The sequence below is a fragment of the Mustela nivalis genome (genome assembly GCF_964662115.1).
Source record: "Mustela nivalis genome assembly, chromosome: 13".
NCBI lineage: Eukaryota > Metazoa > Chordata > Mammalia > Carnivora > Mustelidae > Mustela > Mustela nivalis.
The window spans coordinates 72459647-72474267 of NC_139032.1; the positions used below are offsets into that span (position 1 = coordinate 72459647).

Consider the following 14621-nt stretch of genomic DNA (forward strand, 5'->3'; position numbering starts at 1 on the left):
TTAATAAAAAAAGATCCACCCCCCCAACCTCATTCCTTATACTAAAATAAATTTCAGATGGATTAAAGATTTAAATGGTTTTTTTTCCCCGTTAAACTGCTGAATTAGATTTATTACCTTGAGATTGGAAGGTCCCTCTAAGCATGGCACCAAAAGGAAAATATTTATAAGTTTGACTATACAAATGTAAAGCTTTTGTGTGGTAATGCTCAACATAAACAAGGTCAAAAGGAAGATGATAAACTAGAAAATTTGTTTACAAAATATATGATAGCCAGGGGAAAAAATTATTATGATACAAAGGGATTTTCATATCAATAAAAGACAAACCTGGTACTTGAGAAAAAAAGGCAATTCTCCAAGACAGAATTACAAATGACCAATCCACATGCAAAATGCAAGTAAAACACCACCAAGTCATCATTTTTCTGCCATCAGATTAATCAAACTGAAGTACATCAACAGTGCCCAGTGGTGTTGAGGCTTTCAGTTGGTGAGAATGTCAACTGGTATAAACTTTCCATTGAGATTCCTCTGATGATATGTAGTAAACACAAAATGCCTATCAGTTTCAATTTCACTCCTAGGAATGTAGCCTAAATGATAATTACATACAATTATACGAACCATATAAGGTTAAGAAACATCTGGAAACATAGTAAATGCACCACGCGCAGAAGAGAATTGGTTAAATAAGCTATGGCACAAACTTTTAACATAGTCACTATTGACAATAAATAAATAAATAAATAAATAAATGTATGTATGTATGTATGTGCCCAGGAAGGAAAGAAGCAATAGTTTACAAAACAACATGTGTAGTTGGACCCCATTTTGGTAACCCTGAGTTGTGCCCAGAAAGTACGGATATGGATGGGTACACGTGCATACACACGCATCACCAAAATGATTCATTCATTCTTTTTCTCTCTCTCTCAAATAATCAGCATACTGTTTTGTTTGTTTGTTAACTTTTTTGCTTCAGTGTATCACCTGAGCACAAACCTGGGGGCAGAAAAAGCCATACCCTCTTTCCTCTCCCAAATCACGCACTTCAGTTCAACGACAACGGCTGTGGCAGGAGAGAAGCCCCAACACACTGGCTGATTGACTACTACTGATACTGGTTTTTCTCTGAGATGCATAGAATGGAAAAATAGGCGGCTTAGAAAATCCGAATGTGAGATCAGCAATAAAAAGGGAGCACTGAGAATTCTTTTCTACTTCCTTTAAAAATCAATTTAAGGGGCGCCTGGGTGACTCAGTGGGTTAAGCCGCTGCCTTCGGCTCAGGTCATGATCTCAGGGTCCTGGGATCGAGCCCCACATCGGGCTCTCTGCTCTGCAGGGAGCCTGCTTCCTCCTCTCTGCCTGCCTCTCTGCCTACATGTGATCTCTGTCTGTCAAATAAATAAATAAAATCTAAAAAAAAAATCAATTTAAATATTAACTTGATTCCAAGCTAATGTGGAATTGTAAGATAATCACGTCTGCTCTGGTCTTAGTTAGGTGCCTACAACTTGAGTCAGAGACAGACTTTCACCTGTTTCCCCTAATTAACCTCCATCTGTCTCGTGGTTTGTGTTTCCTTCCAGAAGTGATGGGGGGGGGGGGAGTGGCATGCGATACCTTATAGTGAAAAAAGATAGATATAAAAAGCCCTATGTTACAGCAGTTAAGGACAATGATTTAAAATACACACACACACACGCGCGCGCACACGCGCGCACGTGCAAAGACGTGACTTTCGCCAAAACCAAAAGTGCTGTTCAAAGGTTAGCTCAAGGCCTGTCCAACCCCGGGAATGAGGACCAGACTTGCAGTCGGAAAATCTGACCACACAATTCAGGTCACATAATTGTCTGAACCCATTTCTCCATTCTAAAGTGGGGGAAATGTTAATCCCTGACCTTCCCACCATACACAACATCGTGAGGAGGGAATGGAAAAATGTGCATAAACAAAAACTCCAGTGGAGAAATCAAGATAACTGGTGTGCACACCCACAGATCAGCCAGGAAGCAATCTGCTCTCTAGGGGGGGCAACCCCCAGTTTTGATTCCTCATCTAGAAGGGAGCTCACAGCTGGGCTTCAGTGCTCACCTGGACACATTGTCCCCAAGACGGTAACCAGGGAGAGAACCTTCCTCCACCCCCAGCTTGGCCCTAGCCTTATTTAGTGGCCCTCAAACCCAACTCCGAGTGCTGCCCGGTCAGTCCTTCCACAAACAGACCCTGAGTTCTCCCAGGAAGACCCACCTTCGCTCTCCTGAGATGCCCTCCCCACCTTACCCATGAATCTGCTTGGGAAAAAATGAACAGTCTTGTGGCAAAGCCACCGGGTGAATTTCGAGAACTTCTGGCAGCCCTCACCTCATGTTTATGAAAAAACAGAACTGTGGAAAGATGGTAGACCTTCTTGCCAACATTGTTAAGCAATGCTACTGAGCAACCCGGGGCTGTGAAAATAGTATGAGCTTGAATAGCTGCACATAAAAATTAAAAGCAGAGGGGTGCCTGGGTGGCTCAGTGGGTTAAAGCCTCTGCCTTCGGCTCAGATCATCATCTCAGGGTCCTGAGATCGAGCCCTGCATTGGGCTCTCTGCTCAGCAGGGACCCTGCTTCCTCCCTCTCTCTCTGCCTGCCTCTCTGCCTACTTGTGATCTCTATCTGTCAAATAAGTAAATAAAATACTTTAAAAATTAAAAGTAGAAAGCTATTTGTATTAGTCTTTTGAGAGCTCTACTCTGTAAGCCGCCAAAGACAAGAGCAGGGAAAGTTCTAAATGCTGATCCTATAAAGAAGATGTGGTATAGATATACAATGGAATACTATGCAGCCATCAAGAGAAATGAAATCTTACCATTTGCGATGATGTGGATGGAACTAGAGGGTATTATGCTAGCAAAATAAGTCAATCAGAGAAAGACAACTATCATATGATCTCCCTGATATAGGGAGTTGAGATGCAACGTGGGGAGTTTGGGGGGTAGGAAAAGAATAAATGAAACAAGATGGGATTGGGAAGGAGACAAACCATAAGAGACTCTTAATCTCACAAAACAAACTGAGAGTTGCTGGGGGGAGGCGGGTAGGGAGAGGGTGGTGGGGTTATGGACACTGTGGAAGGTGTGTGCTATGGTGACTGCTGTGAAATGTGTAAAACTGGCGATTCACAGACCTGTACCCCTGGGGCTAATAATACATTATATGTTAATAAAAAAATTAAAAATTAATAAAAATAAATAGATAAATGCTGATCCTAGGTTATAGTCCAAGATAGTACCTCAGAGGACAAAGGACAATTATTCTGAATACTGCCTAAAGCTGCCAGGGCTGCCAGCTGTTCCTGAACACTTGAGCATCAGGATACAGCTTCCCTTTCTCTGACTCTTCCCAGCCCAGGGCATGTACTTAGAGCCAGGTCTCCCTGGGCACAGAGGCTCCGCAGACAGTTTCCACCTATTTCTACTGTTCCTCTCGTTTCCTCCTCTGCCCACCAGCCCAGACCACCCGGACCTGAACCTCACCAACGCCCAGCGAGCTAGCAGAGAGAGAGAGCACAGCAGCCCACCCCATCAGGAGCACTGCCCCTCTTCCGCAGGACTGCGACCCTGCACAGTTCCAGGGCCACATTCATAGACATGTACCCTGAGGTTGTATACTAGAACTGTCCCCTGCCTGTCTCTCCTGTGCTTGTTCTCCTCCAGGCCTCAAAAAAGAGGGAGAAGAGGGAGAATCCTATTGCTGCTTAGGAAAGTCACATGCCTCTGCTCCATTCATTTCTTTCTGAGCCCTGGAGTTATGCCATCGGTTAAAGAAGAAAGCTAAAGAACACTGACTCAGGGGTTAAAAGTCCAATCTAACGTGTTCCATCTGCAAATTCAGCAAGTCAACGGGGCCCTGGACCGCTGATATCTAATATGTCATCGTTCATGTCATGTGGCACATGATTCATGTGTCATGGCTCAGTAACAGTCCTAGTTACTGAGGCTGGAGGTCAAGGGGAAGGTCCCACCAGGCACAGTCTTTCCCCTTCCCTGTAAACACGTGGACGATGGCCATGGGCTTGACCGTGTTTCAGAGCCCGCTGTTACTACACGAGCACCCGATCTAAAGGAAGACGCAGGGCATTTTCAAGAGAGAGTAATAAAAAAAGTCAGGCAAGACGGCTATAAACTTTGGTGCGGAAGAGAAGAATGGCCGAAATTAACAGAATATTTTTATTGGAATGATAACTTATGGCTTTTGAACACCTGTAAGACCCATGGCTCTGTATCAAAGCTCCACTGCCTCACAGCCGTCGCAGAGAACTTGCTGGAGAGGCCAGGTTAGCATACTTTCTGTTAGTATGTCAATTAATTGTAAGAAAGGGGTTGCTTCTGAAATGTCTGACGGGCTGCCTCTGTCAACGATCTCTATCCTTTTCAATGACCTCCTTCATAAAGGCAAATTCTAGCCCAAACTTAAGTCCATCTCACTGCTCGTTGTAGAAAGATGGATTCCAAATTAGTCCAGGGATGCTATACAGGTGCAGAGACTGTCCTGCATTCAGAAGAGCGGACTCTCGGGAAGCACTCAGACGTCTGGCCCACATGACCCGTAGCCTGTGGTCAATACTACATTGTCTATCAAGGGTCTCAAGTTCACAGACACCGAACTGGTTGTGTAGCCAGCAGAGAAGACGTCAGCGATTTCCGAGCTTCCTCCACTCGGTGGGGTTCCACAGAGGTATTCGCCATCTTGAATCCAGAAATGGGGCCAAGCTGGGAATGGAAAACGTTGCAGAACCACACACACCTGGACGGAAGCCCCACAGGGCCTCTGTGTAGGCAGGCACCTGAGAAGTTGTCCCAACACCTGCCCCAGCGGCGCTGCTTCTTCCGCACGTAGCACCCGTCTGCATTCTAGACATGGGGGAGGAAAGGGGTCCATTGACACACTTGGGTTTTCCCTTGGCGCACCTGTACGTGCGGCTCTTGTACCCTCATGGGAAGCAGTGTGGGGGACCAGCCACCACTCCGTGAGTAGGCCTCACAGCCATCGCTGGCCGTGCTCCTTTTCTGCACCAGAAGGGCACCCCCTCCCTGCCCTGAGGCACAGAGCTACTCAAGCCTCTTGCCTGATGAGTGCAGAGCCCCTGACCACCTCCACCCAGCGCCCCTTTGGCCCTCCTCAAGCCCAGCTGTTCTTCAAGACTCCAACCCCATCCTTCCGCCATTCCACTCACTTCTCAAAAATGACAGTCTCACATACCACACGGCTAAGAAGGCGAGGAATGCGAGAACAATCACAACAGCCATGGAGCCCAGCCCAACGGCCACCATCTGCTGCGGCATGAACGACGAATCTGCGGGACAAAACCACACACTGAGCCCACAGCACACAGTCACGGCCCTCCTGGGAGGCACGTGGGCACCTGTGCTCACTCCGTGCTAACCCAGAGCGTGACCCCATTTCACAAGCCATCCCAAGAAGGCCCAGAGTGCCTCTGCGCCCCCCTGAGTCGGCCCCTACGGTGTAGGCCTAAGGAAAACACAGTCCCAGGGTATTTCTGAAAAGGAAATGGAAAAACCAGGCCACATTCAAGTCACAGGGGATTAAAAAAAAGCTCATCTTCCTGTGCATACAAATACAGCCGACTGTGTTGTTTGTGTTTGTCTTCTCTCAGTCAGCTGCTCCTGAGAGATTTTCCGGGCAGTTCTTCTTTGCACTGAGGAAGAAGTCACTCTGACATCATATGGAATTTTGCTCCAAAAATGACAGGTGGCTCTCACGGTCAAATATAGCAAATGAGTCTGCCTGATGGATGGGGTCATCTGTCAAAGGATAGTACCTTCCTGCTCAGCCCAGCAGGTTGTCATGAGGCTAAAGTAAGAAAATAAATGTAGAGCACCTGGGTGGCTCAGTCCGTTAAGCATCTGTCTTCAGCTCAGGTCATGGTCCCAGGGTCCTGGAATCGAGCCCCGCATCAGGCTCCCTACTCAGTGGGGGTCTCCTTCTCCCTCTACCTCTGGCTTGTGCATGTGCCTGCATACTCTCTCTCTTTCTCTAATTAATAAATAAAGTCTTTTTTTTTTTTAAGAAAATTAATGTAGACATTCTCTGAAAGACATACATATGTTCTATTTGGGGTTTATCATGTGTCAACTGTAGGGAGATCCTTTGCTACACACTGAAGAACACCCACACTTGAGTGGCCCATTATGGACCAAGTGACTGAATCAGAGCATCCTGTTCTACACCAAAGGGCTCATTTTAATTTGCAAACAACTGATGGAGCACTTACGATATGCCAAATACTGTCCTAATGACTTCTCCTGACCACCTAGGGAGTACTATAATAATAGTACCACGTATTACAATAATAGTGCCTGGCATCATAATAAGACACTGAGTACTACTATTATTTTACAGATGAGAGACCGAGGCATGGCGTGGTTCAGTAACTTGTCCAAGAGCACACAGCTAATATACAAGAGTCAGGATCCAAACCTGAGCTGTCTGGCTCCAGCATCTTGGCTTTTTAAACACAACATTGTGCTTTCCCAGTACAGATCTGAATCCAGTTCTGTCTACAGCAGAGCAGGCCACGCTCCCCTTCAGAAGTCCAGGGTGCAAGCCCTGGACTTTGGGACACTAGCTGATGATGGTGGGGCCTCGGACTGTAGCAGTTCAAATTCCTCTTTAAAAGAACAAAGGTCCACATGCAATGGTGCGGCAGACGTTGGAAAGATCTTGGGGGCTGATGGTGCATACACAGAATTAAAAAAGAGAAACATCACCTCGCCAGGGAAGAAATGTAAGAAAGTGCAACTAAGTCCAAATTCGGCCAGATGATTTGCTATGGTTGTCACTGTTGGGATATCAAATGATTTCCCTTTTCATTACCCTCCTTTTACTGATGCCCCAGGCATATGCTTAGTCTGTCCTCTGGGCCATCCAATGCTGCTTGGGAAGAGCTGAAACCCAGCAAAAATAAAGGTCTGCTAAATAACAAGGAGGGGCCTGAGGGGAAAAATAGCAGCCCCTGGACGTGAGACCCTCAAAACATAGAAGACTCACTTCCCCGGCAGCAAGCGAGGCTCATCCAAGAACAGTCCCTCCTCCCTGACTCTCTCATCACCAAATCTGCGCTCTCCAGTACCGTAGCCACTGGCCACAGTGTGGCTGTTGAAAACTAAATTAGTTCCAGGGGCACCTGGGTGGCTCAGTGGGGTTAAGCCTCTGCCTTCAGCTCAGGTCATGATCCCAGCGTCCTGGGATCAAGCCCCGCATCCAGCCCTCTGCTCGCAGAGCGCCTGCTTCCCTCTCTCTCTGCCTGCCTCTCTGCCTACTTGTGATCTCTCTCTCTGTCCAAAAAAAAAAAAAAAAAAAAAATTAAATAAATAAAAATGAAAATTAAGAAAAAAAAAGAAACCTAAATTAGTTCCAATTAAATTAAAAATTCTGTTTCTCAAGCATATCATCTCAAGTGCTCAATTTCAAGTACGCATTTCAAGCGCCCAATAACCCCACACGGCTGGTTGCTGCCATATTGGACACTGCAGAGTTGTATGGACAGGTACAATCTCCACAACCAGGTCAAGAGCAGTGTGGTTCTATCCTCTCACAGGATAGTGGCTCCAGCAAAAGCGGCCACAGAATACATTTCTTGCTAAAAGGCTCTGCAAAACCCATTACCTTGTCAAGAGAGAGACCTTCCAGAAAAAACATGGCTGATATCGTTTGGCTACCTTTTCCAGAAGAAAAAGCTTTGATATTTTAAAAAACCGTACTACAGAATGGGAAGAGGGAGCTGTGGTTAAACCACAAAGCAGCAGAGAAAAAAAATTGGGGAGTGACTTGAATGGCTACCTATTAAAGCAGTGCAGGGTCAGCAGAAGAATGAATACACGGGGACAGAATAGTAGAGAAACAAACCCATATGGATCAAATAATTTCCAGGTCAGGTTGTCCAAGTGTGTATTGAACACCCTAACTATGGGCTCTGGACAAGTTTTGCAGCCACTCTGGGTCTCGATTTCCCCACTAAGGATTGATCCAGTAACATGGGAATGATAATAATAGTACCCCCTTATAGGGTTATTATGAGAAATGCATGAGATAAGTCATGTCAAGCCTGTGCCAAAATACAGTAGGCAACTGGCAAATGTTAGCTATGGTTCATTATTGGTGTTTTGTTACTGGTTCAAGTCTTTGGGGGAATGATATATTATTCAGAATTAGTGTTGAGAAAACTGGCTGACTGTTTAGAATACAGTAATTTAAAAAAAGAATACAGTAATTTTGATCGTTAGAGCTTATACTATATTTAAATCTATATAAATATAAATAAATATATAAATAAATATAAATAAAATACTATATATAAATATAAATAAAATCCAGACAGATTAAAGACTTAAATGGAAACCTAAAGGAGTTAGAACAAAGGGTAAGTGAATCCTTATCTAAAATATTTATCTCAAGCAGGTACGAATTGTCTAAGTATTTACTAATGCAGAAACCCTAATGCTCCAATCACGGGATCTGCTGCTGTTTCTACCACAGAGCCACCTGCTAAAAGATCTTGCCTGGCCTTGACTTCAAGTTATCATCAACTATACATTGCGAGCTCTGTCTTTCTCATATGAAGTTCCCTGTTCTCTGCTCATCTCTGTTTGACTTGAGTTTGCTCTTCAAGTTTCCCTAAAGATCACCTGCTGTAGTTCTCCATCTCACTTGCACATTTAAGAACCTGCTAGAATGTACTTCATCTGGGTCAGAAGGCTTTAATTTATGTGAATCAGTTAGTTCTTATCTTGCTTTTAAAATGTCCCCTCACAAACCAACAAGACAGAAGCAAAGTAGGAGTTGATGGACCTGACTTTCTCTTGACCCTCCACTAGCAGGACACATTCACCCGAAGCAATGGGTCCACACAACTATGCCTTACTATGGACATAAATATTGGAAAATCTTTTTTTTAAATTATGCATAACATGGCTTGATGATTCTTGCTGGTATAGGTCTACTCTGTGTATGGGCTCTTTGAAAATTGGAGTCAGTGCAACCCAGAGCCCTTACAGGGTAGCCACACAAGATTCTTTAGGGACTTTCCCAGTTAATTCCTCACTGAGAAAATTTACAGCCAATTGAAATTACATTTTTTCGAGCTTTGCCATCTTCTGGTTCCCTCCCTCTCATGGTTTCATGCCATAAATTCAAGCTTATTTTTCTTCTGAGTCACTTGCAGAATATTCTTTTGGAAACTCGAGTGAATCATGTGTTAAATCAGATTCGCAGTGACTCATTCTTGGAGAGAGTAAATCCATTAGGTTAAATGCTGCCACTCTCTTCAGAGTGGCTCCCAGAGGAGGTACAGGGTTCATGAGGCGTGACAGGGCGTCTCCGGGCTTCTCTTTGAACTCTTCCACTAATGCAAATGTCACAGATGCTGAAGAGAAAGTTAGAAAGACTCCAGGCCCATCCTCAAGCGTCCGGACAGCTTGAGTACGTCCTGTAGCTATGGACATTTTTTCATGAATTTATATGAGCAGGGTCATTTCCTGAAAGCAATAATCCTGTTCTCCAAAAGGTACAAAGAATTTGCACCACTATGTTTAGTTAGTATGTTAAATTCCTCTCTGCTAGCTCAAGGTCTCCTCACTTGAGTTCTATTGCAGAGTGGGAGATGACAAAGGAAATCAAAGTAGGAAATTAATTTAGAGATACAGAACACCTGATGAATTAGCAACACTTTTGAATTCATTTTCTATTGCAGCCTAACAAATCACCATAAACTTAGCAACTAGCCCCCACTCATAACCTCGTAGTTCTGTGGGCCAGCAGTTCTGGCACGTTGCGAGTGGGTCCTCTGTTCAGCGTCTTCCAAGGCTAAAATCAGTAAGTCAAAGTGGGCTGTATTCCCCTCTGATGCCTCTGGGGGAAGAATCTGCTTCCAAATCCTTTGCAGTTGCAGGACTGAGGTCCCCATATTCTTACTGGTGGCCAGCCATCGGCCACTCAGCTCCGACTGGCCAACCACATTCCTGCCATGTGGTTCCTTCCACCTTTGAAAACAGCAGGATAAACCCTTATTTATGTCAGACTCACGTCGCCCTTTGAATCTCCAATCTCCTGTTTCTGACCTCTACATCCAGATTTAAAGGGCTCATGTGAGGGTCAGATGCATCTGGACAATCTCCCTCCTTAGGACCTTAATTATATCTTTGAATCCTTTCTCAGCAACACTTACAATAGCCTTTGAATAAGTAAGTAACTGAGAGGAAGTGAGTGAATACCAGTGGCCAGGAATTTGTGAGGCCACATTGTAATTTTCCCAACCACAATGATGAAGATTTAAAGTATGCGTGTGCATGTTTGTGTATGTGTGTATACATACTGGTGCACAGCCTACACAAACACATACACACTAGGCTATATCTTGATGTACATCTTCTCTGCCTCACTTAAATATTGCACTTACTGTGCTTCATTTTTCATCCAACCCTACTGCTGGTTGACCAGTAATCCTCCAACTCGATTCATTAAATTCTGATTAGGCACCGATGTGTGCCAGACACTGGTCCCGTTCTTCAAGTGCTCTCCCCCAGTGGTATGAAATCTACTAAGAAAAGACATGTGCACCAGTTGCTCTAGAGTATAGCAGAAAGGCTAGAGAGAGGGAGGGAGAAAGAGAGCTCCTGCCCCATGGAGGAAATAAAAAAGGCTTCAGAGAGGACACTGCATTTGATTTTAACCTTGACAAACAGGTGGGATTATAATAAGCTAATAAACAGAGATTACAGGAAGGTTATAGGGCATTCCGGGTAGAAATAAATAGGTAACTGTATGAACAAAGACATTAAGGAAAGTAAGAAGAGACCATAACCAAAGAAGATGGGACACATCACTTTGAATGGAGAAGATGAGAGGTGACTAGAAGGGTGTGCTGGTGTCAGACTGAGGCCTTAGCAGCCAGTCTAAAATGTAATGGAGAACTTTGGGAAGAACCATCAGGAGAAATAACCAAATCAATGCTGCAGTTTAGAAAGATGAGTCGGATGTGTAGGCTGGAGTAAAGAAGGAGCCCCTGAACACCGTGGTGGGCGAGAAGAAAGGAGGCTCTTCCGATATAAAGGCCTGTGCTCAGGGGGTGAACCCAGACATGAGATGGGCATACCCTAGGTGTGAAATGTGGGCTGAAAGGGAAAGGGGAGCTGTCACTAATGCGTCAGGGGTTTGACCCCTATGACGGAAGAGTGTTCTGTGAAAATAGTTTGCGATCATCTCCCATACATCAAATGACCTTCCCTTGTGACTCAAGAAATCAGAGTCCGTACTTTGTGGCTAGAAGGGATCTGAGAGATCTAGGTAAGAGGCAGATGAGAACCAGTCAAGTTAAATATAATTTCAAAGACACTCGGCTGAGGAGCAGCAAGGCTCAAGCAAGGAAGTCCAGGCCTTTGCCTTTCCCCTCAAACCAACTGCTGGTTCCCGGGTAGTCATCACAAAGACCTGCTAGGGGCAATCTACATAAGGTAAGTAACAGAATTCGTCACTGGGCAAAGGTGAGAATGGGGCAGGTGCTTGGCATGGATGAACTGGAACAAATTCAGGACTAATCTGGATCCTAGTTCTCTCCAAATTACTTCCGGAGATGGCAGTCTCCAACATTTCTGCAAAGGGGGACTACCAGAGGTGAGTGCACAACAGGTAGATATGTATGTCAGAATTGCCTTCAGCATTTTAAAAAACAGTGGGCTTCTCCATTATCTCTAGAGCCTTCCAATAGTTCAAATGCAAAGTTTTGTGTTTTTTTTTTTAAGATTTTATTTATTTATTTGACAGAGAGAGATCACAAGTAGGCAGAGAGGCAGGCAGAGAGAAAGGAGGAAGCAGGCTCCCCGCTGAGCAGAGAGCCCGATGCGGGACTCGATCCCAGGACCCTGAGATCATGACCTGAGCCAAAGGCAGCGGCTTAACCCACTGAGCCACCCAGGCGCCCCTCAAATGCAAAATTTTGAGCTCTCTTTCAACACTGGTTCCTGGGCTGAGGAGGGTAAAGAAGGCACTACCAAAAGCCACCTAGATGTGTCCAAAGCAAAATCCTTCCTGTTAATTTTATCACAGTAGCCAGCTCTTTGGCAATTTCTTCCACCAGTTGGAGCGTTTTCTAATCATATCAAACAGCTCCTGAAACCAGTGGATTCTGGAAGCTCTTTCTGTGCCTGTCCAGGAGCCCTGCAAATTCCATTCTTCTGATAAAAGCACCTCTTTCTGTGTAGAAACTGCATTCCCACCCTTAGAGCCTTAGGGAATGCATTGGCTGAAAAATGTCCAAATATTGGAACATGTGGTTGCTTCTTGTGGCCTTCACTTAAATTCCAAGACAGGAAGCTTGGCCTATCTGCACACATTGGTGTAACAGCACTCACCTCTGTGAAGGGAGACCCTCACCAATTATGCTAAGTAAAATAAGTCAGACAGAGAGAGGCAAATACTATATGATCATAGTTATACATGGAATCTCAAAAGGCTGAACTCTATATAGAAATAGAGAGTAGAGTAGTAGTTGCCAGGGTCTGGGGGAGTGGAGAGAAATGGGGAGATGTTGACCAAGGGGTACAAAGTTCTAGTTACAAAATGAACAAGTACTGGGGATCTAATATTCAACATGGTAACTATACTTAATAATACTGTATTATAGGACTGAAAGTTCCTAAGAGAGTAGATCTTAAATGTTCACACATACACAAATATATATACAATAATTATGTGAGGTGATGGAGATATTAACTAACCTTATTTTGGTCATGATTTTTCAATACAAATCAAATCATCACACTGTACACATTAAACTCAATGTTACATAAGTTGTATCTCAAGAAAGTAGAGGGGTGGGATGGGGGAGACCCTCGCCACCTGGCAACCATAATCCAAGATGGCTGATGGTCAGGTAATGTGCCTTGCCCAGTAGGAAAGCCACGTCCTCTGCTCTTATTGAAGTTGGTGTGAGTAGAGATAATAAGATGGGAAATAAGATTAGAAGACAAGCAGACAAATGAAGGAAGCCTAATTCTCCAGGTCCCTCCCAATCATTTCCTGTCGAGCACCCTCTACTGACAAGGTAACAGATCCCCCATTGTAAAGTGCCCTTTGTTGGAATCCTTCTGGAAGCAGGGTTATGTGGGCACTTCCTCACCACAGCAGCCTATTGTTTCACACTGCTCTGAGGTAAGGGGCAGGATGTAACGGGTTAAACTGATACTCCAAGCTAAGAGCAAAATTCCTCAGGCTGTTGCCAGGACTCATAAACCACAAAGAAAAGGTCCAGATGCAAAGGTCATAAACTTGACAAGATTTCTGGTATTAGCTACAAACTCATGGAATTCCTGGGAATCAAATCCACTGGCTGGTTGCCTGTTGGTTGAAAGAAATGTACTGCCAGGGAAATCCCACGTCTGGCAAACACCGAGCCACGATTGCTCAATCCCTGAGGCAATTCTCCTCCCCACTGGACAACTGCCCAGGCCAGGAAGAAGCACTCGGCCCGACCTCCTCCCTGCAGCATCTTATGCACAGACAGCTTTGGAGAAAAGGGATAGGGCACTTTCCCAGGAAAAAACTGAGGCGGCCCAACTAAGTAACCAAGTGACTCACTCTGCCACCAGCCAGGGGATGCTTGCTCTTCCTATTCAACAGGATGTGGTCCTTGTTCTGGGCCCCCTGTTCACTGCACTGCACTATCTTTTCTTCCTTTCTAACTGGTGTGCTTATCCAGTCTCCCCTTTCACATTACGGACTGTGGTTTGAGAATGCTTACATTTGGCACTTAGTTACCGATTGCTAGCGGATCGTGAGAAGTCCACCTGCATTGGATCAAGAGGACTGGACACCACCAGCAATCCTGATCATGGAGCTGGATGCAGTAACAGACCCACCTTTGAGTTGTCTTCCAACTGAGTTCCACTTTTGGTTGTTCAGAGGATAACTCTCCCATAATGGGGGGTGTTTTTCTTAAAAGTGTATGTGGGGAAGCCTGGGTGGTGCAGTTGGTTGGGCACCCAACTCTTGGTTTCATCTGGGGTCTTGGTCCCGGGGTTGTGGGATGGAGACCCACGTCAGGCTCCCAGCTCAGCATGGAGTCTGCTCAGGACTCTCTCTCCATCTCCCTCCACCCCTCTCCACCCCCGCACCCTCTCTCTTTCACTCTTTCCCTCTCTCCAAATAAATAAATAAAACCTTTTTTTTTTTTTTTTAAGATTTTATTTATTTATTTGTCAGAGATAGAGGGAGAGAGAGCGAGTGAGCACAGGCAGACAGAGAAGCAGGCAGAGGCAGAGGGAGAAGCAGGCTCCCTGCCGAGCAAGGAGCCCGATGTGGGACTCGATCCCAGGGCGCTGGGATCATGACCTGAGCCGAAGGCAACTGCTTAACCAACTGAGCTACCCAGGCGTCCCAATAAATAAAATCTTTTAAAGAAAATTATACATGTATGGGTGAGCCCGTGCTAAGCAGCTAAAAGGCTCGGAGTAGTGGACTGTTGTGGCTCTTCGAATTGGTCTGCCAACCTGTTTTTCTGCGCCTCTTTTCCTGATGGGGATCAAAGCAATCCTGGGGAGGCTGTCAATCACA

At 45.1% G+C, this 14621-nt stretch overlaps 1 protein-coding gene across 8 annotated transcripts in view; it reads right to left on the reverse strand.

Annotated features, from left to right (window-relative positions):
• Window positions 1-4208: 4208 nt before the first annotated feature.
• Window positions 4209-14621, reverse strand: part of SUSD1 (sushi domain containing 1) — a 136635-nt gene continuing 126222 nt past the window's right edge. For 4 of the 8 annotated variants that reach the window (XM_082696898.1, XM_082696896.1, XM_082696894.1 and 1 more), the window contains exons 16-17: window positions 5256-5349; window positions 4209-4906 (exon numbers count right to left, since the gene is read on the reverse strand). In XM_082696898.1, coding sequence (XP_082553024.1) covers window position 4906; window positions 5256-5349 — 95 coding nt within the window. In that variant the 3' untranslated portion in view covers window positions 4209-4905. Of the gene's footprint in view, window positions 4907-5229; window positions 5350-14621 lie in introns of all 8 variants that reach the window. The other 4 variants (XM_082696893.1, XM_082696891.1, XM_082696895.1 and 1 more) reach the window with 1 other exon arrangement.